The sequence below is a fragment of the Bos indicus genome, chromosome 11 (genome assembly GCF_029378745.1).
Source record: "Bos indicus isolate NIAB-ARS_2022 breed Sahiwal x Tharparkar chromosome 11, NIAB-ARS_B.indTharparkar_mat_pri_1.0, whole genome shotgun sequence".
Classification (NCBI taxonomy): Eukaryota; Metazoa; Chordata; class Mammalia; order Artiodactyla; family Bovidae; genus Bos; species Bos indicus.
In genome coordinates this window covers 101,985,851-102,012,939 of record NC_091770.1, presented here as the reverse complement: position 1 = coordinate 102,012,939, position 27,089 = coordinate 101,985,851, and the positions used below count along the sequence as shown (strand labels likewise).

The window sequence follows — 27,089 nt, the reverse complement described above, 5'->3', positions numbered from 1 at the left end:
TATGTACAGGTTTTAATTAAAGAAATGCTACATTTTGAAAAATGCTAGCCCTCATCTGAGCCTTTGGTGAGTCATAGTAGTAAGATCACAGATCAATGATCACCAGAACAAATGTAATAATAATAAAAGTTTGAAATAGTGCAAGAATTACCAAATCGTGACTCAGAGACCTGAGGTGAGCAAGGAAGTGAAAGTCACTCAGTTGTGTCCTACTCTTTGCGACCCCATGGACTTCTCCAGGACAGAATATTGGAGTGGGTAGCCTTTCCCTTCTCCAGGGAATCTCTCCAACCCAGGGATCAAACCCAGGTCTCCCGCATTGCAGGCAAATGCTTTACCAGATGAACCACAAGCAAAGCCCAAGTATGCTGGAGTGGGTAGCCTAGCCCTTCTCCAGGGGATCTTCCTGACCCCAGGAATCGAACCAGGGTCTCCTGCATTGCAGGCGGATTCTTTACCAACTGAGCTACCAGGGAAGCCCTGAAAACGGTGTCAGAAAACCAGCACCGACTGACTTGCTTGGTGCAGAGCTGCCACGAACCTTCAATTTGTTAAAAGCACAGTATCTTCGAAGTTCAATAAAGCAAGAGCAATAAAACAGGCTCCGCCAGCGTGTCCCATGAAATAACTGGGACGCGCTCGCACTAAGCGCACTGTTAACACTTGGGGCTTCTCTCAAGTTCGGGTTTGGCCCGCAGCCTGCATTCATCTGGCAGCCCCACCTGCCACCCCTGCTCACCCTCACGGTGAACCACGGCTTCCGCCCGACCCCCGATCCCTTTCAAGGCCTGGCCTGGGATATCCCTGCCCACCCACCCACCACAAGCTGGTCCGGCTGCCTGCCCGCCCACCCTCCAGAGACGGGGGCACAGCTGCCTCCCCACCTAAGTCGCTAAGTCCTTTCTTGTTCTCCAGTTGATGAGTCCCTAACGAGCCCCAGGGGAGGGCCAGGAGGGACCGGAGGCGGGGTTGAGCCTCACCTCCTGGAGCAGGCCATCACACACAACCGAAGCTCTCAGGGAAATGGGCCCTGCTCTTGTCAGGAGGAGACTGACATGCGGACTTCACCCCATCCCGTCCACCCGCCAGGCCTGGCTGGGGGCCTGACAGCCGCTCAAAGCACGAAGCTCTCGTCAGGACGGCAGGGGCGCCAGCCCGTGCCAGGCACCAGCGCGCCCTGCCCCGCAGGGAGGGGCAGGCAGTGCCCGGGAGCTGCTGGCGGGAGCGCCATCTGGACACGGGCTTGGCACCGGGGCTCCACGAAAATCGTGAGCTGGGCCCTCCCCTTCTTAGGGTGAGAGAAGCCGGGGGTTTGGAGAGCCTCCCAGACAGGAGGGCGGAGGAATGTAGGTCAACTCCTGGCTGCCGGAAAGACCGGAATGAGTGATGTCATCGGTTTCTGGGGGAAAGAGGGGGAAGCAGTGAGTTTGGGTGAACAAGAGACCTGGGTGCTTGGAAGTGGGAGGGGAGGAGGGGGCAGGGCTGGCCCCCCTCAACCATCAACCCTGCACTCACGGGTATGCCCAGGTCGGGGGCGCACAGGAGAGCCCAGGACCCCGGGGGTTCTTGGTAACTGCTCCCCTCTGCCTGGCACCTCCCCCACTTCTTTTCCCCCTTGTCCAAACGTCATTACATATGCAGCCTTCTGGGGAAGGATGGGCGTATTTCTGACACCTTGAAGGCTAGAGTTGCTAGAAACAAACTTCTATTTAAAGCCAGCAGCAGTGTCTTCCTGTCTCTCTTGCCAGAGAGAGCATTTATCTCCGGGGAAAGACTGTTCTTTTGTTTGGGGAGAAAGACTGCAGTGGGCTGTTGGGTGTACAGGGGAGCAAACCCCACGCCTCCGCTGGCCTGGAGATGTTAGCAGGTGAGGGTGGACACGTGGGGGAGAAGGCTGACCCCGAGAAGGGCATGCCCCTCGTGGAAGGGCTCATGCATCTGGGGTTGGGGGCCTGGACCCCAAGGAGGAATGGGAGGCCATGGGAGGGGGCTGGGAGCTCGCGAGAGATGTGGTCCAGGGGCTGTCCCCCTCAGGAAGCTGGTGGCCAAGGCCAACGGCTGGATCTCGGGGTCATTGCTGGCTAATGGCCATTCTTTGAAGTGTCCCCTTTGTGCGTGACTATTCTCATTGACTCGCCCCAGGGGCCGAGTCCCCTTGTGATGGATCGCTGTGGCCTGGGGGTGTCAGACCTTTAGGGGGTTAAGAGAGAGACTGTGTTCTTGGCTGGTACACACCAGCAGGGAGAGACGCATGCGTCAAGGAAGCAAGCAATGGTCAGGAGAAATGCCTGGAGAGGACGGATCAAGAGGGGATGGGGGGAGCTTCCCTGTGGTCCAGTGGTTAAGCCTCCACACTTCCAATGCAGGGGGCGAGAGTCAGATCCCTAGTGGGAGAACCAAGACCCCACATACTGCACAGTGTGGCCAAGAAATAAAAATAAACTACGAAATTCCCTGACAGTCCAGTGGCTACGACTCCATGCTCTCACTCTTGAGGGCCTGGGTTCAATTCCCGGTCTGGGAACTAAGATCCCACAAGCCAAACAGTGTGACGGCCAAAATATAAAGTACAAGAGGTGACGAGTGATGAGGATAGTTGGGGATCCCTGTAAGGGATACTGGGCTCATAGAGAATTTGTGGAGTGGGGGCAGGACTAGGGTATTATCGGGAAGAGGGCTCCTAGATGCCGGAGAACTTGAGCCATCTGGGTCAAAAAAGTGCGAGTCAGGGCCTGAGACCCCAAGAAGAGGGGAGGCTGAGCGCCGAGCCGCAGGGTGCAGGTGTGCGAGACCTCAGCTGCCCGGCGTGACCCGGCGCTCTCAGGGCGATGAGGATAAATGCCGGCTGCTGGGTCTCCTGGAACGCAGTCGGGCCCGCAATCGAGTTCATTGGCCAAATCTGATTTGGGCTTCTGTGCGAAGTCCTCTTGTATTAAGTGCTTTAACGGACATCACCTCCTCCAGTCCACTGATAAATCCTATTACCCATTATAAGGCCAGAGGCAGCTCCTCGGCCAGCAGCAAGCGGATAGAAGGGTGCTGGGGGGACTCGGGCGTGTGGCTTGGGGGAGACACGGTGTGTGTGTGACCAGGCTGGTGGATTAAAGCAACGTCATCTCTTTGCCTGTGGGAGAGCCCAGCACCCTGGAGGGAAGGGCCAGACCTGGTGGGGGGGTGGGTGCTGGGGGGGTGGGAGAAACATGAGGTGCGCTGGGTGCGCTGGTGGAAGCAGGGGGGCTGGAGGGACGGGGTGGGTGTCCACAAGCCCATTGGTTCTGTTGCCCCACCTCCTGGCTCCCAGATTCCAAATGTGCCCCTCTCTGAAAGGATTACTGATGGTAAGGCCCATCTGTTTGTGTAAATAAGTTCACTCGTTCATCAATGAATTCCCCAAATACACAGCCCGGCAACCGGGTTCTCGGTGCTGGCCTTACAGTCTTACAGGTGAGGAACACAGACCCAGATCCTGTTCTCACAGAGCTCGGAGCTCGGGGTGGGGAAGGGGACGCAGCTGGGCGTAAGCGTGGCTGCAGCTGGGATAGCACAGTAGGACTGCTGCTCTTCTAGAAAGCCCGAGAAGCGGGCAGAGAGGAGGGCCACCCGGATCCCAGCCTCTGGGGGCCCCAGAGAGGTGCTCTCCGAGCCAAACCCTGAGGAATGAGAAGTTTGCCATGCAGCAGGGGTGCGGGTGTGCAGGCTGTGTCCCAGGAAGAAGGAACAGCTCAGAGGCAAGTCAGAGGGCCCCTGCTGTGGGCAGGGGGCTGACCTGCCAGAACACAGAGCCCAGCACACCCAGGGAGGTGGGAGGAAGGGTCTGTGGCCCATGGGGACGGAGTTTCTAAGGTCAACGGGGAACCCCTGAAGGGCACCGTTCCGGGAAGTGGCGTGACTGGGCTTGGGTTTGGAGAAAACCTCTGCGTGGAAGGGGGCGGGCCAGTCATCTCCCCAAGCAAGATCCTGATGGAGTGTGTGTCCCTCTCTGGGGGGCAGGGGTGGTGATGGGTCCACGTAGGACATGCTCAGGCTGACAGACCGGGGATTGGGCTGGGTAGGAATCCAGAGGTGGTTACACTGGTCAGAATGGCCATCGTCAAAAAGTCTCTAAGTAACAAATGCTGGAGAGGGTGTGGAGAAAAGGGAACCCTCCTGCACCGTTGGGGGGAATGTAAGTTGGTGTAGTCACTATGGAAAACAGTATGAAGGGTCCTTAAAAAACGAAAAATAGAGCTACCATATGAGCCAGCAATCCCACTCCTGGGCATATACCCAGATGAAACTGTAAGTCAAGAAGATCCACGCAGTGTTTACAGCAGCCGAGACATGGGGACAACCTAAACGTCCGTCGACAGAGGAATGGACCAAGGAGATGTGGTGGATGTTCACGACGGAGCACTGCTCAGAGAGAAGAGGAGCGAAGTTACGCCGCGCGCGGCACGAATGGGCCTAGAGATGACCGCACCACGCCAGAAAGGGAAAGGCAGATGCCAGACGAAACCACTTGTACGTGGAGTCTCGGATACGACACAAATGAACCTGCCTACGAAACCAAACCAGGCTCACAGGCGAGAGAACAGACTTGTTGCCGAAGGGGAGGGGCTTAGGGGAAGATGGAGTAGGAGTTCGGGATGAGCAGATGCAAGCTTTTATATATAGACTGGATAAACAACAAGCACCTACCGTGCAGCACAGGGGACCACATTCAGTATCCTGGGAGAAACTCTAAATAGCCCACGAGAAACCGTAATGAGAAAGAAGACGCTTAAAACGTGTATACAGACGTTTAACTGAACCGTGCTGCTGTACACTAGAAACCAGCCCAATGCTGTAAATCGACTATACTTCAATGAAAAAAAAAGGGGGGGAATCCAGAGGCAGGCATTTCCTCAGAGCGGAAGGAGGCAACTGCAAATGCGGGGAGAGGCCCCCCAGACTCCCCAAGGCTGGAGCAGGCCGGCCGAGGCTCCTTGATGACCCTGGGCTGCTGAGAAAGCCGCAGCTCCATCCTCCGGGTCGGCTTCTGTGAGCCGGGGTGCACGGCGGCGGTGGGGCGTGGGATGCATTTGTGACTGATGCTTGTGGAAGCAGCTTCCCGTGTGTAGGTGGGGCTGCACGCGTGTGCGGCCTGGAGGGGTACATACACGGGAGCACCAGTGAGTGTGAAGTGTGCTTGATGTGGGCGGTGTGCCGGCGAGCCTTCAAAATGCCCACCCCCTTCCCCCTGCCCATGCTCCCTCTGCTAAGGGGTAGGGAGGCGGCCAAGCCAGGGCAGCAGCGGAACAGGACCTCGCAATTAGCCTGGAATTGACCTGCCTCTTCCCCAGCTGGATTTCCCCTGCCCGGCCCACACCTCATTAGCCCCGGTTACAGCTACATAGATCCTGCGGATCACCAGGCTGGGGGCGGGGCACAGGAACCTGCCTGGTCCTCCACACTCCCTGAGATGCTGTTGGCACTAACACTCTTCCAAGGTCACTACCTCTAACATGAAAATAAGTTTCTCTTTCCTGCACACCCAATGACTCATGAAGCAGGTGGGGCAGAGAGCCGGCCAGGAGCACAGATCCAGGGATTCATCTTGGCTGCAGCAGGTCCTTCACGTGAGCGAGGTATCCGTAGAAAGGGGCTTTGGTTCCCCTGACCACGCACTGACTCCTCATGAGTGACAGGGGCGCCCATCTCCTGAGCACCTGCTGCATGTCGTTGGGTCTTGAGCTGAAGACCTGCGATTCTCAGACAGCTCTCAAAACGACAGGGTCCCATTTCACAGATGGGGAAACTGAGGCCCAGGGAAATTGAAGAGACTTGACCTGGGTCATAAACTAGCAAATGAAAGAGTCTGAATTCAAATGCAGGCTTCTCTTTGACACCCAGGTGGGCCGCCACTGACTCATTTCAGAGAGACCTCGGAGCCGGGAGGATGACTGCTCTTGGTTGCCATGAGGATACGGGATCCTTAGAAATGTAAGAAGGGGGGGAGGTTGCTGGCTTAACTATTGACTGTCAGCCTGCCCCTGTTTGCTTCTCCTTCCACACTGTGGCAGAGCCCCCTCCATCCTCCCAGGCCCTCCACCCCACCTGACTGATTTCTCCAGCACATTCCCCTGCGGGGGGGAGGTTGCTGGCTTAACTACTGACTGTCAGCCTGCCCCTGTTGGCTTCTCCTTCCACACTGTGGCAGAGCCCCCTCCATCCTCCCAGGCCCTCCACCCCACCTGACTGATTTCTTCAGCACATTCCCCTGCTGCCCCTCTCTGCCTTGTCAGCACCCCAGGGTGCTGTGGTCCCTCCTTCTCTTCAGGAAGAATCTTCTCCTTCCCCCAGACTCCCCATCAGCTCATGTCCTGTTTCCCTGCTCCCTCTCAGGATCAAATTTCTTGAAAGCCTTATCAGCAGTGCCTTTTTTATTTCCTACTCCTTACTCATTAAAAATGTTCTGCATTCACCCTGGAATCCAGTCAACCTGGCCTTCATCCCCGATTCCCCAAAACCTGCCCCTTCAAGGCCACCTTTGATATCCCTATTGCTAAGTCTACAGACCCACCTTCCTGTCCTCTGTCTGGACCCCATAGTGACACTGGACACTGATGCCCCTGCCCCCTTTACCCACTCCTCCTGCTGGGCTTTGGGGCACTGTCCTTCCAGATTTCCTCCCCCCATGGCTCCTCATTCTCCGTGTCCTGCCCTCACTGTCTAGCTTCCCAGGCTCCATCCCCAGTCAGCCCTCATCTTCCTCCTCTGTCTCGGAGCCTCACACACTCTGGTGGTGTCGGCTGTCATCGCAAAGCCCAGGACTCCTGGTGCCCAGTGCTGCCTGCCCTTCAGACTTGGCTGTCCAGAGGCTCTGATCTCAAGGGCATCTCACAGCAACAGGTGCAAACAGAACTCTGTCTTCCTTTTTGGGGACAGCCACTCAGGAAAACTGATCCCCAGTTTCTTAGAAAGTTAAACACATACTTATCATATGAACCCGCCATCCCACACCCAGGGATTCACTCAAGAGAAATGAAAGCTTGTGCTCACTCCCAATCCTTCACACGAGTGTTCAAGGCAGCTCTTTTCATAGTTGCCCCAAACTGGAAGCGACTGTAATTCCCTTTGACAGGTGGATGTCTTAGGGGACCGTTGACCAAAATTACCCTGCTTGCCTCCATAGGGGGCATCCCCCACCACCTGAGCCCTGGCGTCAGGTCAGCCCTCCCAGCCACCTTTCCTGTTCTTCCCTGTTTGCTACCTTCCCAGCAACCTGAGCCACCCATGGTGGTTTCGCTTGTTTATTTCTGGTTCTCTACAGGACTGTAAACCCTGTGGGGCTGTTAGATACGAAGCGCCTGGCTGTGTTGGACACATAATACATATTGCTATGGACTGAATTGTGTCCCCCAGAAAGACAGATTGAAGTGCTAACCTCTGGTGTTTGTGACTCTGACCTGATGTGGAAATAGGGTCTTTGCAGATGTGATCAAGATATAAACTAAGATAAGGCGATACTGGAATAGGATGAGCCCTTAGTCCAATCTGACTGCTGTCCTTCTAAGAAGAGAAGACACATGGAGAACACTCTGGAGACAGAAGAGCAGAGAGAAGGCGCCACACGAAGACAGAAAGGATGGAGTGGTCCATCTACAGGCAGGGGACGCCAAAGATGCTGGCTCCCCATCGCAGTTAGGGGCCAGACTCTCCCCAACAGGTTTCATGGAGAGCATGGCCCTGCCAACACCTTGATTTCAGACTTCAAGCTTCGAGAACTCCATGACAATACATTTCTATTGTTTTAAGTGCACCTGACGTGTGGTACTTGGGGATGGCAGCCCTAGGAAACTAACACAAGTGCCCACTAGAAACATTTGTTGGGGACTTCCCTGGTGGCTCAGTGGATAGGAATCCTACTGCTGATGCAGGGGACATGGGTTTGATCCCCGGTCCCGGAAGATCCCACATGTCTCAGGACAGCTAAGCCCGTACGCCACAACTGCTGAGCCCACGTGCTATGACTACTGAAGCCTGGGTACCTAGAGCCCGTGCTTCGCAACCAGCAGAGCCATCCCAGTGAGAAGCCTTCGGGGCATCAAAGACTAGCCCCCGCTCTCTGCAACTAGAGAAAGCTCGCTTGCAGCAACAAAGACCCAGAGCAACCAAAAATAAGTAAAGAAAGTTTAAAAAGGACCAGTGCTGGTCTGGCTTACTTTTGAAAAATATTTGTTGAGTGAAGTGCTACAATGGTGCTGAAACTCTCAGAAGGAAATCCTCCTCACTCAGCAGGAGAAAGGGGGGGTGCTGGTTCCCCCCAGGGCTGTTGGAAGGCTTTACTGTTAGTGACTCCATTCCTAACTCACCTGCAGGGCTCCCCACATGTTCTGAGACCCCAGGCAAACCCAGGACCCCCTTCCTGCCCCTCCCACGAGAGGTGGGGCCATACCGGGTAGATGGGCAGCCCAAAGGCACCAAATGCCCCCTGGGTCCGCCTCCCGGACTTGGCAGTGGAGCCCACCCCCGCAATCCTCCACACGGCTCTGCCTGTACCCCATTTCTCGGCAGTATTGCGCATGTCTTGTCTTTGGTGAGAGGCAATAGTTCAGGAGGCTGGGCAGATTTGGTTACAGGGTGTTAACTGCATCTCACCAAATCTCTGCCCCTAATGAGCTGGGAACATACATGCTGGGTTGAAAAAATAGAAAGTAAAACACGAAACTGACTCTCCAAACATGCTGGGATCATGGACCCCCTTGGAATTGGAATAAAAACTAGGGCCCTCCGCTGGGCCGACTGCACACCCACACAGCACTTAGTATGTACTTCTGGGAGACCGGGAGCCTTAAAGCTCACCCTCCTGAAAGTTCACAGGCCCCTGAAAGGACCTCTGGAGTGTGCGATCCTGGTGTTTACCGACGCAGTGGTGACCCAAGCACTTACTGCCTGTTACTGCCAGCCATGGCTCTGATCCTCTTCATAGTTTATCTTATTTAAACCCCATGGTATTATCTCCACTTTATGGCGGTGGAAAAGGAGCCACAGACAGGCTGAGAAACTTGCCTTGGGTCACCTCTGAGCCAGGAGTCGCGCCTGGACAGTCTGACATGGAAGTCATCCACCTACTTCTTCTTCTTGTATGTGTGTGTTAAAATACATATAACATGTCATGTGTTAGTTGCTAAGTCGTGTCTAACTCTTTGTGACCCCATGGAGCATAGCCTGCCAGGCTCCTCTGGCCATGGGATTTCCCAGGCAAGAATACTGGAGTGGGTTGCCATTTCCTCCTCCAGGGGATCTTCCCGACCCAGGGATAAAACCCACATCTCTTGCATCTTCTGCATTGGCAGGCAGATTCTTTACCACTGAGCCACCAGGCGAGTCCTTATACATAATCTAAGACTTACCGTTTTAAAGTGTATAGCTCAGTGACATTAAGTACATTCACATTATTGTGCAACTACCATCAATATCCTTTTCCAGAGAATTCCCTGCTGGTCCAGTGGTTAAGACTCCGAGTTTTCACCGCAGTGGCCCGGGTTCAATCCCTGCTTGGGGAATTAAGATCTTGCAAGCCACATGGCATAGCCAAAAATAAAATAAAATTAACAAACAAAGCAAAGGAATTACCTTAAAAAATACTTCTCTGGAATGCTTACAACATGTCAAAGAGAAACTCTGTACCCTCTAAATAATAACTCCATTCCCCTCTCCCCTACCCTGTAACCTCATTCCACTTTCCGTCTCTAAGAATTTGCTTTTTCCTGGTGCTTTACATATGGACTCAGAAAGTATTTGTCCTTCTGTGTCTGGTTTATTTCACTTGGAATAAAGTCCACAAGGTTCATCCATGTTGCAGCAGGTGTCAGAATATCCTTCCTTTTCAAGGCTTAATACTCTTCCTTAATATTAATCCAAGGCTTAATACTAATATAGACCACATTTTTGTTACTCCATCATCGAATGACGGACACTTGGGCTGTGTCCACCTTTTTCCCATGTGAATAACGCTGCTAGGAACACGGTTGCTCAGATATCTGTTCAAGTCTCTGCTTTCAACTCTTTGGGGTATACCCAGGAACGGAACTGCTGGATCATATGGGAATTCTGTTTAATTTTTTGAGGAATCAAAAAACCTGCTTTGCACAGTGGCTGTGCCATTTGACACTCCTATGACAGCACACAGGGATTTCAGTTTCTCCACATCCTCACCAACACTTGCTGTTTTCTGTGCTTCTGAAAACAGTCATCCTAACGGGGTACCTTCATCTATTTCTCAGTCTCCAGGGGGCTTCCCTGGTGGCTCAGTGGTGAAGAATCTGCCTGCCAGTGCAGGAGACACACAGGTTTGATCCCCGGTCCAGGAAGATCCCACATGCCCCAGAGCAACTTAGCCCATACGCCACAACTATTGAGCTTGTGCGCTAGCACCCCAGAGTCACACTTGCTGAGCCCACGTGCCGCAACTACTGAAGGCTTAGAGCCTGTGCTCTGCAACAAGAGAAGCCACTGCAATGAGAAGCCTGCACACGGAAACTAGAGAGCAGCCCCCACTCGCCACAACTAGAGAAAGCCCACATGTGGCCACAAAGACCCAGCAGAGCCAAAAAGAAAGAAAGAAAGAAAATGTTCCTTCTCAGCTTCCCAAGCCTCAGTTTCCTCATCTGTATGCTGGGGATGATGCCCCTCATGGGGCAGGATCAATGAGGAAACACACATAAAGGACTCAGAATACCACATGGCCCATCAGAACTGCTCAGCAACGACAGTTATCATTATGGAAGGAGGAAGCCCCGCTCCCAGCCTCGGTGGGGATCACAGAGCTACGAGGGTCAGCGCAGATAGAGTAGAACTACATGCTTCCCTTCCTGCTCGTGTTTCCTGTGGGTCAGCGGAGGAAGAGACTAGAATGTACAAAGAGTCAGTGGACCGCCTTCTGCTCTCTCTGGTCCCTCCCTCCCCTCTCTGCCCCCCACCCCACCAACGTGCACAAAGCCTTCTTCCCTCCTGCGGTTTCTATTCTCGTCCTAAGTTCCTTCCATCTCCAGTTACTGGGTGATCAATAGGGACAGGATGCTTATGGAAGAAGACACGAAGGCAAGAAAGGGGAAGGGGCCAAGGGAGGGGGAAAACCAGGCGGGTGCTGGCCAGCCCAGGGCCTCGGGTAAGAAGCCAGACCCCGGCGGCATCTGGGGAAGCTAGTGGATTCCAACACCCACCCAATTCTCAAATGGTAGCTATAGCTCCTGTTCCCTTAATCAGTGATGTATAGGTCAAGTGCGCAGGACCTTCATCTGATGCAAGGAAACTCGTTCCACCATCTCCCACCAACACCACCCTGCTTGACTTGAAAACCTCCAGGAATGGGGAACTCACTCTTCTTTTTCTGTCCCTGGTTGACTAAGGCCCAGCTGGATGGCTTCCCTGGAGCCTTCAGGAGCTTTCTGGGTGGAAGCCTCAGACCCAGGGCAGGGCCTGGGGGTGAGACTAGGGCAGTGAACACCTCCCTTTGCCTCTGCCCCAGACCCAGAGTCAGCAGGATCGGGGAGGCTGTTTAGCCAGAGTTTGCCTGATTTCGGACCCCAGGGTCCCCGGCCTGCCGGGCTGTGGGATACTACAAGTGCAGCGGCTATGCTGCCAGGACAGTGAGAAGACAGGGACGTCCCAGAGCAGAGGGGACACACTGACACACTCGGGAGCTGCCCAGGCTGCAGGTGTGGCTTGTTTCCCTGCACAGGATTTTCAAAGAATTGTGAAGTAGGCGGCCGTATTTCAAAAAGCAAGAGATTTCATATATCTGGATCTATGCATGCGTGTTCAGTCATGTCCAACTCTTTGCAACCCCACCAAGCTCCTTTGTCCATGGGATTTTCCTGGCAAGAATACTGGAGTGGGTTGCCATTTCCTCCTCCAGGGAACCTTCCTAACCCAGGGATCAAACCTGCATCTCCTGTTGTCTCCTGCATTGCAGGCAGATGCTTTACCCCCCCTCCCCGCCCCCCCCCCTCTCTCTCTATATATATATATCTGCGATGTGCCTTCTTTCACAACATCAGAGTATCTGGCAACAACTGGTCTCTCCTCCTCTCTCCAGCCACCTAGCCAGAGGAATGAGACACCAGGGTAAGCTCTTCAAATACATCATTTCATTCAAGCCTAACCCCTAGCTGGTGAGGTCCTTACTATATCTCCATTTTGCAGATGGGAAAACTGAGGCTCAGACAAATTTAGGTGATCCAGCTAATCAGTGATGCAGAAGAGATTCAAACCCTGGTTGGTCTAATGATGCTTCGACCTCGGGGGGGTCCACATCTCCAACTCCTGGGAGTAACTTTGTAATGATAAAGCCTCTGGGTGTTGCCTCCAAACTTACGGGATCCAGAGCTCTCAGCAGTGGGGTTGGGTGTGCCTGCCTGTCTGAAGCTGGTTGCCTGCAGGGCCGGCTGCCCTTGACCACTGTGTTGAGAGAGGAGCAGGCCTTTGTCTCTGCTCCAAGCACCACCTCATTCCTGCTCAAATCCAGATGCTGCCCCAGACGCACTCACTTAAATAAAGCCAGCCACCCTCCCCGTCCGCACCTGAGGTTCCCAGTGTGTAGAAGGGGAAGATCGCACGTGCCTCTCTCCCAGACCTCCAGGAATGGGAGCAGGCGGGATTCCCTCCCCCACTCTCTTTATCTCAGACCCAGAGTGGGCGAGACCTCCAAGGCTGTTTGGCCTGGTCCTGCAGGGAGGGGAGGCGGGTGGCAGACAGCGGTCCCCAGGTGCTATTTGCTTCCTCCCAGCCCTGCCCTGGGGGCCGTGGTTCGTGCTCCCCTTTCCTCCCACCATCTGATTTGTACCAGTTCCTCATCCCCAGGGGCCCAGGCTTCTCCCTCTGCCGCCCTCTCCCCAGCTCAGAGCCAGGTGCCTCTGCAGGCCCGCTCCTGCCTCCCCCTCCCATCCAGGTCCCCCTTGAAGCTGGAAATAGCTGACTTGAGTGACAGGGCTAGAAGCAATCACAGCACCAAAAGACCTTTGGATTCCACAGAGATAGACTTGAGCTTGCCTGGGCACTCTTGGATTGGATCTTGACTGTTTGGAATTCAGTTTAGCTGTGAGATCTACCTATGCCCGCTGACCTCGGCCTCCTTATCTAAAAACACAAAGTGGAGGGGAGTGCTGTCCCTGTGGGTAAGGGTCTATGGGGGTGGAGATCAGGTCCGGCTTGCTCAGAGCTCCAGCTTGTGTGGTCTTAGGGATTTACTAATCATGGGGGAATCAAATGACTATAGATTAACTAAGATACATGTGAGTCCTTAGCTCACTGCTCAACAGGAAAGGAGCCCATCACAAATAATAAATCTCAGCTATATCATTAGCACGCTATAGGGGGAGGCGCCATGGACTCTGGGTGATAAAATTCTGAGCAAATCCCAGAACAGGTTCAGTCTGAAATCCCAGCACCCGAGAGCCCTGGGTCCCCAGGTGCCTACTCAGGAACACCAGGGGCATCGTCTGGGCAGGCCATGGCCACCTCTGCCACCCCATCCTGCCTCTCTGGCTCCCTGGCACAGCTGGGCTTTCCCACCTGGAATTTGAAAAGCAGCAGCAGAGGAAGTCACGGCCCTTTGCTGACCCATCTAACCAGACCTAATTAATCGATAAGCCAAGTTGCCGCTTTCCTGCCAACCAGCCACCTGAAGAGTACTTACTTTATCTGTGAATCGATTGCGTGCTTTCGCCACCACTATGGCTAATCCCCACTGTCCACAGAGGCTGGGTGCCAACGGGAGCTGGGAGCTGCTGGGCAGGGACCGCCCTGCCACCTTGCCAGGGTGGCATGGGCTCCAGGCATCCTCATGTTACATCCTCATGTTACAGATGGGAAACTGAGGCCCAGACAGGGGTGCAGGGGACGGAGCTGGAACCTAGCTCAGCTGCCCGCCTGCCCCTCCCCGGCCTTGGTCACCCAGTACCAGCACAGCCCTCTGGATTTGAATGAGGCTGAAAAGCTGAGATTCTTTTCTGCCCCTTTTGTCCCTTCCCACATATGATTTGCCCCACTTCAGCATCACAGAGTCCTTCCTAAGAGAAAAATGACCTTCACCCGCCTTGAGGTAGGAGGGGTATGGCCGGTCCTGGCTGTCAGCATCCAGCCCAGATCCTGTCACCAGCCCAGACCTCAGGACCCAGCCTGAGCCGCCTGATAAAGTGGAAGGCAGGCCCTTGAGCAGAGATTCCTGAAGGTGAGGAACCCTCTGCAGCAGTCCGAGGAGGACAGAAAAAAGGCCACATCCCCCAGAAAGGGTGGGGATCTGGTTCTCACCCCCAAACTGCTAAGCTGTTGAGCTGGCAGTTGGGAGGGTCTTAAGCAAACCAGACCATCATATTCCCAGGGCTGGCAGAAGTCACTGTGCTGACCACGGCCCAAAGCCTGGACATAGATTCAAGAAGCGGGAGCAAGAACTTGATCTTTGACCCCCAGCTTCCACAATAACCACCATATATCAGACGGTTTCCAGAACATTCCTGGTTTAAAACAGCCTGCCCCAAGCGAGGGCGGGTTAGGAATCACGGGTGTCTGAACCACAGGCCCCTGCATGTGCACCTGCTCACTGCCACCTGCCAGCCTTGAACTTGACCCTACCTCAGAGAATCGCCTGCCTTTGCCTTGGCCCACCTGGAATCCACACCGAGAGTCAAAGTGAAATAAAATGCAAACACAAGCTGAAAGCCAAAGCCCCACACCGCTCCTGCCCACCCCCGCTCTGCAGGCATGACCACAGTGAGGGGTTAGTACACAGGCTTCCAGCCTTCCCCTACATCCACAGTACTCCTGGGCTGGAACAGAGCTCTTTCCATCAATGTCAACCTCTGTCCAATGTTAAAGTCAACAGAGAAATTATGTGTGTGGCTATATCATATATTTCACAAAACTGAGATTATACTATACATACCATGCAGCAAACGATTTTTTGCACTCATCAGTAACTGTGTACAAGGGCAGTCCGTGGAGCCTGCTGTGGAGAGATGCCCTGGTACATTGTCCCAGCTGGACTCTGGTGCAACCCCGCCCAAACTGGCCAACGATGTGCCCTGGCCCTAATTCTGCTCCAACACCCCTGGGTCTCAACTCGGTCCTTCCTCAGCCTGCCCCAGCTCTCTGACACCATTATTTTGACCACTATTTATTGTATTCAATAAGTACTTTCTCAGCATGCGTAACATGGTAAACACGTAGTTTAAATTGTTGATGTGCAGTGGCTAAGTTGTATCTGACTCTTTGTGACCCCACGGGCTGCAGGACACCAGGCTTCCCTGTCCTTCGCTACTTCCTGGAGTTTGCTCAGACTCATCTCCACTGAGTCGGTGATGCCATCCAACCATCTCATCCTCTGTTGCCCGCTTCTCTTGCCCTCAGTCTTTCCCAGCATCAGGGTCTTTTCCAATGAGTCGGCTTACGATGTAATAAACACAGGTGCAAAGTATTTCTAAGGGTTTCATCAACATGAACACATTTAACTCATTGCAGCCCAAGGAGAGAAGCCTGCTTGTTATCATTCCTGTTCTACAAATGGGGAAACTGAGGTACAGAGCAGTCCTCCTGCAGAGGCTCACAGCCAGTCTATGGCAGATTCAGGCCATCAGCTAAAGCATGCCTACTCCCAACCATCACACCAACGGTTCTCAAACATAAGTATGTTTCAGAATTCTCCAGAAAGGCTTGTTCAAACACAGATTCCCGGGCCCCTGCCCTGGAGGTTACGATACAGCAGGTCTGGCATGGGACCTGAGAATCTGCATCTCCAGCAAGTTTCCAGGTGATGCTGACACTGCTGGTCCAGGAACCACACTCAGGGAGCTCTTGTGTTATGCACCGCTGCCCTTTACAACTGACCCCTTGGTTATGAGCCATAGGGCCTCCCAAAGCCTGGCTCTTGAGTGCAGGGTGTTCTATCCCCGCTGTGGGATAAAGGCCTTGTTCATACTGACAAGCACATGATCTGTCGAACAAACAAGCACATGATCTGTCGAATAAACAAAGTACCTCAGTGTGGAACTGTTTTATCAACTGCAATCTAAACAGTTCCTGGGAATCAAAGGCTGCTTGTACCTCCTATGATGGTCTTTTGCCTCCCCCCAAAAGGGTCCTCAAAACATCTCCTTCTCCAAAGCTGTGAGCAAAGGAATAACTCAGCAGGTATGGACAGCTGTCCACACCTACATGTTCTAAGGAAAAGTGTGGCCCTTGACTAGCTCCTGGGAGGTAACTTTGAGCCTTGGAATGGTCTGCCCAGTAAGAGTGTCTTGGTTTACTCGGAGCCGGGGGCCACTCCACATAGTTCACAATAAAGATGTGATTTATGGTGGGGACCTTGGGCCATGTTGTATCAACATGACCTGTGGGTCAAGGAATTAGGGGCTGTGATCAATCATATGGCCAGTCAGCCATGCCTATGCAATCAATTCCCAATAAAAACCTGGAAATCCAGGCTCGGGCAAGCTCCCCTAGCTGGGTTACTCCCTATGTGTTGTCACGCTTTGTTGCTGGGAGAATCAAGCACTGTCTGCACAGCTGCCCTGGGACAGGATGGCCGGAAGCTTGCAGTGTTGTCTCTCAGATCCTGCCCTGTGCCCCCTTCTCCACTGCCGATTTTTATCTATGTCCTTTAATTGTAACAAACAGCAGTTGGGAATATAACAGCTTTGCCAAGTTCAGTGAGTTCTTCTAGCAAATCACAGAGCCTGAAGGTGATCTCATGGTCCCCCCAGACACAGTGAAGTGCCCCTCACTGAGTTGGTGGACGGTTACACCGTACCTCCCGAGCACCAGGCTTCACCCCGAGTCCCACCAGCTGGGCCCAGCTCTGCCCGTTCTCTCCCGACTTCCCAGTCCTGTGGCCAGAGGTAGCATGGGCTATATGGAGGGCATTTAGCTTCCACCATTCATCTCCCTCTATGGAAAAATACACGCAGCCCCTTTGATGTAACACCAGGTAAACATTCCAGGTGCCAAGTAATGTCCCAGGTACCAGGAAACATTCCAGGAAACAGGTAACACCCCAGAAACCAGGTAACATCCTGGGCATAAGATAACATCCCAGGAATCAAGTAATATCCTGGGTACCAGGTAATGTCTTAGGAAACAGGTAATATCCTGGGTACTAGGTAACATCCTAGGTGTCAGATAACATCCCAGAAACCAGGTAACATCTTGGGCATAAGATAATGTCCCAGGAACCAGGTAATATCTTAGGAACAAGATAATGTTCCGGGAAGCAGGTAACATCCTGGGAATCAGGTAATGTCTCAGGAACCAGACAACATCCCAGAAACCAGGTAACATCCTAGGTATCACGTAACATTCCAGGTTATGAGGTAATATCCCAGGAACCAGGTCGCCCCCGGGGCCTTACCTGCCGGTGACCTCGATGTTGGAGATGGCGTAGAAGTACTTGTAGAGGTTCTCCCGCTGCACGTAGGTGCCGCCCAGCGCCGGCCGCAGCAGCCTCATGCGCAGGTCGGTGAGGGTGAAGAACTCCTTGAGGCCCTTGGCGCTCTCCAGCCGCGTGTACAGGTTGTCCATGTTGCGCAGGTCGGGGCCGGCGAAGATGGCGAAGCGGTCCCGCACCTCGAAGCGCACGTGCTTCTCCTTCTTGGAGCCGGCCCAGCGCGAGTACTCCTCGGTGCACAGCACGCGGTGCGCGCCCGACGCCGACAGGTCGCGCGCCCGCCGCGCGGGCATGCCGAAGGCCTCCATGCAGTCCTCCGCGTAGAACTGGTAGGGCTGCCACGTCCGCCCGTTGTCCAGCGACTTCTCCAGGACCATGACGGTGGGCCGGCCGTACTCGAAGGTGACAACCACGTCGTCCGTCAGCTCCACGCTCTTGTTCCACGAGAGGGTGATGTTGGCCTCCAGCGGGCTGGGGTAGCGGCTCCACGTGACGCTCTGCCAGTAGGTGGCCAGGCCCTCGTCCTCCCTGTCGAACATGAGCCGTGGCGGGTGGGCCAGGTCTGGGTTGGAGGCGTCACACTCGTTGCTGCACAGGTAGGGGTTCTCCTGCAAGTTGGGGTTGGGAGGGAAGACCAGAGTGGGCGCTGGCTCCTCTGGGTGGGTGGGGACTGGGAGCCCTGGCCCAGCCCGGCCCCTGCCCCGGTGCCCAGAGGTCTCAGAGCCTGTGCTCCAGGGTCTGGGCACCAGGAAGCCTCTCTTTTCCGAAATCCCTAAAACACACGCAGCTCTAGGGCTTTCCCAGAAAACACATCTGTTCCTACTCTAAGCACAGACAAGCAAGAAAGGCGGGAGCTAGTCACTGCTCCAGGACTGTCTGTGGCTCCCCACGGCCTGGAGGATAAAGCCCTCTCTTTCCTGCAATGCCCTGACCTCCTCCCTCCATACCCTGGGCCGCCATTCCTGGCCTCCGACCTGAGCACTCCTATCCTCCAAGCCTCCCGTGTCTCTGCCTCTGAGCCTTTGCAGATGGTGTTCCCTGTCCTCCACGTGCCCTTCCACCCTCTGTTTGCCTCCAAATTCCTGCTCACACTCTCAACTCTTGAATTGCCTCCTACACAGAGACGCCTTCCCGACCCTTCGAACAACACAATCAGTAGCCACAGGAGGGCAGTGGAAGAAGTCAGAGTCTCCGGGAGCCGGGCACAGTGTCTCATCTCTCTCCTGTTTAGTGTCTCACCTCCGAGGCGCATGGTGTGGGAGTGTTAGCTCCGTGCCCCAGACGGAGCCACCCGGGCTCGGGAAGGTGGTAGCCCTGGCCCCAAGACCCTGCGAGGAGGAACAGGGGTCTGTCTGTCACAGGAGCTGTCCCCAGAGCATCCCTGTCCCCTTCACCCACAGCCTGGGCACGCCAGGTGTTGACCGGGCCCTCTCAAGGAGGTGCATCTGGCAGCAGGTCCTTTCCGGGTCCCTGGCACATGCCTGGTGGGCCCAGTAGGGAGGACACTGGCTGGGAAAGGCGGGGCACAGCTCCTGCATGCTTCCTCTCCTCCCCACCCCCCCACTTCCGAAAGCTGGCAGCCCACTCCCAGGCCCAGCTGCCTCCAGCTGGGGCTCCCCTCCTCGGTAGTTCGGACCCACCCTCCCAGGTCTGGTCCACCATGTGAACTCACCCGGAGGCCTGAAAATCTAACACAGTGGTTGCCCGGGGTGGGAGAGATGAATGGGGAAGCCCAGGGGATTTTTAGGGCAGCGAAACCCTCTAGTACAATCCTGTCATGGTGGAGAAATGATCCGCCTGTCCAAACCCGCAGAATGTACACCACCAAGAGTGGGCCTTACTGTCGGTGTGGACTTGGGTTAATCACAACACGTCTGGTTAACAAAGGCGCCACGCCAACGTGAGCTGTTAATAATGGGGGACTTGTGTGGGGAAACGGGTCTTCGGAGCTCTCTGGACTGCCTGCTCCATTTCAGTAAACCTCAGACTGTTCTAAAAAGTAAAGTCTATTCATTAAAAGGAAAAACTGTCACTAAGAACTCCACGCGCCCCAGACCAATTGCAGCCTCTTTTGATGAATATTTCAGGTCCCTGGTTTGCTCAGAAACAAAGCGGCTTGAATCTGAGTTAAAGCCTCACACTCTAAAATGAGGCATTCGGCTCCCGGGGGTGTGGGCGCCTCGTCTCCTGAGGGGCTGAGCCTGCATCACTGCGGCGACCTCAGGCCATCAGCTTTGAAGCCGTTAGTGGAGGGCCAGATCCCAGTCCCCGCCGGGATCCTCGGTGGGCAGGCTGGCCCTGGGGTTTGCTGAGGCAGGCTCCACCAAAATAGCTCTGTCCTGGTCTCCTGGGGTGCCCTGTCCACTCCACCCGGTCAGTCCAGGAGTTTTATACCTGTAGCCACTTTCCCTCTTCTGGGGTTTTAGAGAATCATCCCCGATGTCCCTTCTCCAGGAAGCCCGCCTTGTCTGATTCATCTTTGAACTTAGTTCCCTCATTGCGGGGTTGTTAGTGTGTTTATCTGGGCCAGTGTGGTGAAGCGTCCGTATGGGGCCTGGACCTCAGTAAACACTCACCAGTGTGAAGTGAAAGTCGCTAGTCATATCCGGCTCTTTGCGACCTCATGGACTATACAGTCCATGGAATTCTCCAGGCCAGAACACTGGAGTGGGTGGCCTTTCCCTTCTCCAGGGGATCTTCCCAACCCAGGGATCAAACCCAGGTCTCCCACATTGCAGGCGGATTCTTTACCAGCTGAGCCACAAGGGAAGCCCAAGGGATAGTTATTATTGTCACCCTATTAATTAGTTATTAATAGAAGATAATTAGATTAATAGTAATAGATCTCATAGTGAATGTTGAGAGTATTCCTGTCGACCTCCAGCTGCTGTCAATCAACCACACCTCACTGCTCCCCTTCTCCACCCCCTGCCTCCCCTCCCTCCCCTCCCCTCCTCCCGGGGTCCCCACTGAAGACTGCTCCAGCCTGTCTGTCATCAGGAAGATGGACATGGCCGGCTCTGCCAAGGGACGGGGGCTCCAACCTGGCTGCGGGCACTAAGCTGCCCCAACCTGCCGGGCCCGCCGGCCCCCTGCCCCCCGGCCCCGGGAAGCAGATGGTCAGAAACCAATGCATCAGCCTGTGTATTTACCAGCCCCGCGCCTGCTGCGGAGCGGGCTTAATCAAGAGCGAGTACAATAAATAAATCCCAAGCCATCGCCAGCACAATTCCCTCTCCTGTCTCCCTTCTTTCTCCCACTGCCCTCCCACCCCAAGGTCTCGGAATTCCATTTAACCATTTAGGGAACGGGGGTGCCTCCTGCTGAAGGCGGCTTCGTGGCCCATGGTCTTTCCTAAGCTCACGCTCTCCTTTTCCTCCTGTTCTGCACCAGGGAGGATTCTGAGGAGCAAGCCTGGGAGGCAAGCCCAAGCCCCCGACCCTGAGCATTGCGGCGTCTGATGGCTGACGGCTCTGTGTGTGAGGGAGGGGCCGGCTGGAGGGCTAGCTCTTGCCAGCCTCCTAAGTCTGCACATTTCCACTCAGCTCTATGAGATCAGATTAACTAATGATGAAACAAACCATCAAGATAAACTGGCCTAATACCAGGGAGAAAGAGCCAGCGATGTTTGGGGCACACCCTTAACTTTTCAGGGTAACACTGGAGCCATCCTTTGAAATTATCAAATGTAGTAGTCATTGTTTCTTTAGACATCTCATGAGTATCTCCACGTACACACACACACACACAAATCTTACCCCTGACTGAAGGCCTTGGGATTTGTTATAGAAAAGTGTAACACACCACATTTTCTACTCAGGGGACTCATGGAGCCCCATCTCCCCCGTTAGGAACCCCTGTTCTGGGGTCAGACAGTTGGTTTTAGGGTCTGAAAGCCTTGGGCTCAGTCTCAGCTCAATCCTTTGAGACTCATCCCATATCATGTGAGATAATCTGTATGCAATGCCTAGAAAAAGTCCCCAAATGGTAGCAGTTATTATTAAACAGTAGCTTCATGTACACGAGGTTGAGGGCTTTCTCAGCAACCTTCCCCTACCCTTCCTGGGGAAGCCGGGAAGCTCGCACACGATGTGGACACAGTGGGGACTGCGGGCTCGAAAGCGTGTGAGGATTGCGACAGTCACCGTGTACCCACCAGGGGCCAGAGTGGTCTGGGCCCTCCACAGGCAAGCTGGCCGCATCCTCCCCGCACCCCAGGAGGTAGGTCACCTCCGTTTCCCAGACGAGAAACCGAGTAGCTGCCGGCCCCAGCATCACCCGTCATCTCTGGACCCTGCAAGCATCTTAGCGAGAAAATCCTGGGGAAACCGGGCTCGTCCGTCGCTACAGACACACGAAGGCAAGTCACCTGCATGGTGGGGCAGCGAGAGAGATGAAGGGCGAGGGGAGGGTAGCCAGCCTGGACACCAGCACCAGATGAGAACCGGGTGGAGACCAACTTCCTGACAGACACTGAGCACGAGTCTCCTGGACCAACCACGCTACAGAGTAACATCTCATACCAGGCTTTTCAATGAAGAGACTTTGCAACTATCTCTTAATGCTTTTGCTTCTGTGATATTTTTTTTTGCACAAAGGGTGCAGCTGGAGTCAGAGGTGAGGTTGTAAACAGCAGAGATAAGCTACCAGCAAGAAATTCCATGAAGTGGGAAAGCTGACTCTTAGGATAGCAGGAATGGAGGGGACCTGCTTGGAGGATGTCTGGCTACTTGGGCGCCCAAGGAGCCCAGGGACGGGCCGTCACTGGAACTGTAACCAAGTCTTAGGAGGAGGAATAAACAGCTTCATGCAGACTGGTCTTCCCATCCAACGTGTTGGGACTAAATCACACCGTTGCTGGATGCTGCCAAAGCTGGTTTGGGTCTTTGCAAAGCAGTGGTGGGGCAGGAAGGGCTTTGCCCTGGGTAGCTGGGAGGACGAGTTACAGCGGCCTGGCCTCTCACTGGCCACTTTATGGGAGTCACTCCACTGCCGTGAGCCTCAGTGGCCTCCCCACCTCGACCCCCACCACAGCCCAGACCTTGGCACTCCCTGGGGACTCAGGGAAGCTCTGTCCAGTGAAGGGAAGTCCAGTGAGGCTGAGAATGCTGACTTCAAGAGTGGCCCTGAGGATTATACCGGTACCATGTGGCGAGCACTTCGTGTGGCCAGGGCTCATGGGCAGCAGGTGTAGGGAGCGTGTCCAAGGGCAAGCCACGGCCACACTAAGCCCTGCGTGTGCTTTATCCTGGACAACGGGGTCCTTTCGCAAAGGAAGGGGACTGAGCCACGTCTCAAGGTCACAGAGCTCCGCAGTGGCCAAGGTGGGACAGGAAGCCAGGGTGTCGGGCTCAGAGACAAGTCAGGAAGCATATCCCTCCCCCAAAAGGAAAAGCCGCTGGTGCCCCAGGCCTGCGCCTCTCCCCTGGGACTCGGGTGCCACCGGGGCGTGTGGGCGGCCCCAGGGAACAGTTTAGCAGCTGACGGATTTTTTTTTTGAACCTGTCTGCCAGAGTTGCCGGCTGAAATCTCATCCTCAGCCCATCAACCTCAGCTGGGGCTGGGGCATCTCTGGGTGGGAGGCTGGATTTGGGCGGGGAGGGGGAGCTGCCAGGGAGACCCCGGGGCCAGGGGGGCTGGGGCAAGGACACGGAGCATGGAGGTCCCGGGAGGGATGCTTAGGGGAGTCAGAGCAGCACAGAACAGGCAGGAGCCAAAGCGGAGGGGAGCCAACCCACGGTGGAGCTCGTCCCACCCTCCTCCTTGGATGATGCTTCTAGAACTTTGGGGGTAAACTCTCTGGGGCCTGGGCGCTGACCCCTGGGGTCATGGAGTTGGGATCCCGAGCCCCGCCTGTGACCTTGGGTGGGGCCTGGCCCTGTCTGTGCCTCGGTTTCCCTGTTCACGAAACGACCGAGCTCTGACTCTGACCTCCCCAGCCCCAAGTTCCTCAGCGGGGAGGAAGGACGCGGAGGCACCCCCCACTCCCTCATCCCAGGGACAAAGCCAGGGTGCCAGGGGAATTCTCCTTAACAAATTATTTCCTATTTATTGGTAAGAAAAGTTGCAGCGGGGATAAATTATTAACAAATCGGAAACGGAGATTCTGTTGGGAGCCGGTTCTAATTCTAGCTGCCCTGAGGTCTCTAATTCTCTTCTCCCTCCCTCGGCTCCTAACTCGCCTGCCCCCAAACCCCCACCCCGCTTCTCCTTCTGTGGTTTCATTGATCCCAGTTCCGCCTCGAACTCCCCCCCCCACCTCATCCTCCAGGCTTCTCTCCCATCCCCTTTTTGGTTTCCTTTTCTGAGCAATAAGCCCTGGACAGCAGCAAGGTCACCCCTCCCTCCTCGTGAATCAGCGGAAACTGACCGTGTTATTTCAGGGCCGGAGCGGCAGCTGGCCAGGGAGGCTCCTCTTGAGGTTTCAGGTTTTGTTTCTCATTGGTGCCATTTCTTCCCAGCCTGGCTGTCACTCAGGCAGAGGAAGGCATCTTCCTGGGGCTCATCCATCCTGGCAGTGAGTCTCCAGAAGTCACAGTGACACCTCATCCCCAGCCCAGACCCTGATCCCAGGCCAGCCATGGTGGGCATCTCCTGGTCCAAGGTCCACCTCGGACCCAGAGTCACAGGGCACCTCCTGAGCCCGGCCAGGCCTGGCCGTAACCAAGGAAAGGCATCTCAGTTCTGCAGAGATGAGCCCTCCACTCTGCTCCTGGCCCCCTTTCACTTTAACCCTGCCCTCATTTACCTCCTTCCAGAACCTTCTGTGATTGAGACTAGACTCTGGGATGCAGGGGCCAGGTCTGGCTCACCCTTGCCACTCCCGCCCCCAGCACTGATTTGATAAATATTCCCAAACTCAGTGAGGATCCTTGACAGTTGGCTCTAAGGATGGTATCGGTTGAGTAGTTATTCAACCTGCCCTTCCTAGATCCCACTGCTGCAGCACGCTCAGAGCAGACCTCACCCAGGGAGGAGGGCGTGGTTACCGAGGGGAGTGCGAAGCGACCAGCCCAGGTGCTGTTTGAGCAGCCTGGCAGGAACCTGGTCTCTCAATCCTCCTCCCCTCCCCAGCAGACCCAGCTAGCAAGCCTTCCTGATGACCTGAGACATCAGGCCGTCCTGGTGGACAAGCTGTCCCTGAGCGGGGCAAGGATGCAGTGCCAAACACTCCTTCCCACCACGACTGACCCAGAACGACCATCCATCAGCCGAATAGCCAGAGGGGGTTGGGTGGGGTCTTGCCAAGGTGCTGCCCTGGCTAGACAAGGGTTAATCTCTCCAGGAACTCAAAATTGTATTCCTTAAAAAAAAGATAGACTTCACTTGGTCCTGGGCATATGTAGATTCTTCCCACGGCCAGATTTCTAGGAACGCTTGGGGTGGGAAACTCTATTCCAGCTGGAGTGCCTGGGGTGATCCCTGTGGACCCCCCGCAGTCACCTACTGCATCCCAGCGCCTCACTGGGTACCGCATGACTGACCAGATCCACGTGGGCATCTCTCTCAGAGGAGGGATGGCACCTCCTCATTTGCATACCCCTCACGACAGGGAACTCATTACTATAAAAAGCAGATAGGCCAATCTGGACTGCTGGCTCCTTAGAAAGTTGGGCGATATATTTTGACTCGCACTCTGCATATTTCCTTCGCTCCAGCCCCCCTGTCTTCTACGCATTTCTCCTCGTTTTCTCTGGTTATGCAGTAAACAGTTTCTAATTGATTAGAGAAAGGAGACTGAGAGGCAGATTAGCCCAGGCCTTCCTCCTCCCCCACGCTAGGAGCGCAAATGCTTTCCCACCAGGGCCAGCGGGCGGCTCAGCCGCTCCTCCCCGCCTCCTCCCCACGCGCACAGACTCCACCTGTTCGTCCAAGGAGCCGCCCGCCTGGCAGCTGCCCGGGCCTCCCTCCGTCCTGCCAGCCCACCCCCACTCCCCATCCGAGGCTCTCGCCACCCAAACAGCCCAACGCTTTTGTTGAACGCTGTTTTAAAAATGTAAATAAAAAGTACATCAGGGGAGAGGGAACGACAAAAGAAAGAGGGAAAAAGCAGGGATGGGGTGGGGGGAGGGTGGGAGGGTGCAGAGAGGCAGAAAAGCTGCATTCAGAGAAGCTGGGTGAAGTGCATTATTGATTCAGGACTTAGAAAATGCTTAGAGCGAGGGAAAAGCGTCCTGCTCTTTAAAAGCTTGTGCAAAGCAGAAGCTAGACACCGGCAGCCTTCCCAAAGAGGGCCTGCTCTGCTGACATGAATATTTTATCACGGAGGGGGAAAAAAAAGTGGCCTGGAGGAGTCAGTGCCAGGTGGGGATGGGGGGCAGGGTGGCCCCCTCCGAGGGGCCAGGCTGGGACGCCCAGGGGAGCTGCCCTCCCCAGACCCCGGGGCCTTGCAGAGCCCCTCTCCGGCTCTCTGCAAGCTGCCCCTGGCTTTCCTGCTGAAGAGCCACGGGGCCCAAAGGAGGCCCAGGAATGGTGGGGACACTGAAACAGGGGAGCCCGGGAGGGTCCAAGCGGGTTGAGGTTGAATGTTCACTGAGCCTGGCAGCCCCGGCCCCTAACCTTTGCCCTGTCCATCCCCTGCCCTGCCACCCCCTTGGCCTCCCCGCCCCCACTCGGTCTGGAGAAACACCTCCTCCTCCCCCCAGTTTCAGCTCCTGCGACACCCCAGAGCACTCTCTCCATAAATTCCAAACCCAAGCTGGTCCAGGCATGGAGACCAAGATTCTTCGGGTGAAACTTCCTTTCCTCTAGTCTCATAATTATTTTCAAAAGGGAGAAACAGAGGCACCGATAGGTTAGAAAACCTATTCAACATCACTTTGCTGAGAAAAGGGCAGAACTGGGGTTAGAAGCTTGAAAATAATAGACTGTCGAGAGCCCGCTGTGCTACCTCCTGCTTCCCTGGTGTGGAGTCGGCCCTTGGTTTAGGGAAGATGAAATGAACTTTGTGCCACGGATGTCTTTGTCTGCAAAACATATACAGGACTTCCCTGGTGGTCCAGTGGTTCAGAATCTGCCCGCCAATGCAGGGAACACGGGTTCGATCCCCGGTCCAGGAGGATCCCACATGCCGGGGAGCAACTAAGCCCGTGTGCCACAACTGCTGAAGCCCGAGCGCCCTAGAGCCGGTGCTCCGCAACAAGCGAAGCCCCCGCAATTAGAAGCCTGCACGCCACGACTAGAGAGCAGCCGTCACGTCCCCAAACTAAAGAGCCCGTTCAGCAACAGAGACCCAGCACAGCCTAAACAAACAAATTTAGAAAATTAAAACACAAGTAAAACTCTAACAGCTCATTTTATGATCTTATTGAGGCCAACTTCCCACTTTATTTTGGATCCTCAAGTTTCCCCTTCCTTTCTTGAACCTTACCAGCTCAGCCTGGCCCACCTGCATCCCTCTGTCCCAAGCTCCTCCCCTCCCCTCCTCTGCAGGTGTCTGCCACCCCTCCCTTCCTCCAACAACGCCCTGGCCCCCACCATGCCCTTCCCCGAGACGGGCATCTCGTCAGTTTTCCTTAGCGACTTGTTTGGTTAATTACGGTACGGGCCCTCCCCACCATGTGCTCTGTGAAGGCAGGCCGGGGCCTGTCACGTGCAAGATGCTTAACTAAGGTTTGCAGAGTGACTCCCCCTCCCTGGGTTGCCTCTCCAGGTCCTTCGCGTTGGGAAGGTGGTGTCAGGCGTAGAC

At 55.0% G+C, this 27,089-nt stretch overlaps 1 protein-coding gene and 1 long non-coding RNA gene across 7 annotated transcripts in view; one reads left to right on the top strand and one right to left on the bottom strand.

The window, feature by feature from the left end:
• The window catches only part of NTNG2 (netrin G2), a 72,343-nt gene that overhangs the window by 24,617 nt on the left and 20,637 nt on the right, over positions 1-27,089 (bottom strand). For all 6 annotated transcript variants that reach the window (XM_070799493.1, XM_070799488.1, XM_070799487.1 and 3 more), the window contains one exon: positions 17,366-18,009. In XM_070799493.1, the coding sequence (XP_070655594.1) occupies positions 17,366-18,009 (644 nt within the window). The remainder of the gene's footprint in view (positions 1-17,365; positions 18,010-27,089) is intronic.
• LOC139185873 (uncharacterized) lies at positions 1,012-8,163 on the top strand. The gene is made up of 3 exons (XR_011569476.1): positions 1,012-1,294; positions 5,872-5,961; positions 7,292-8,163. It is a non-coding gene; the product is annotated as an uncharacterized lncRNA (long non-coding RNA).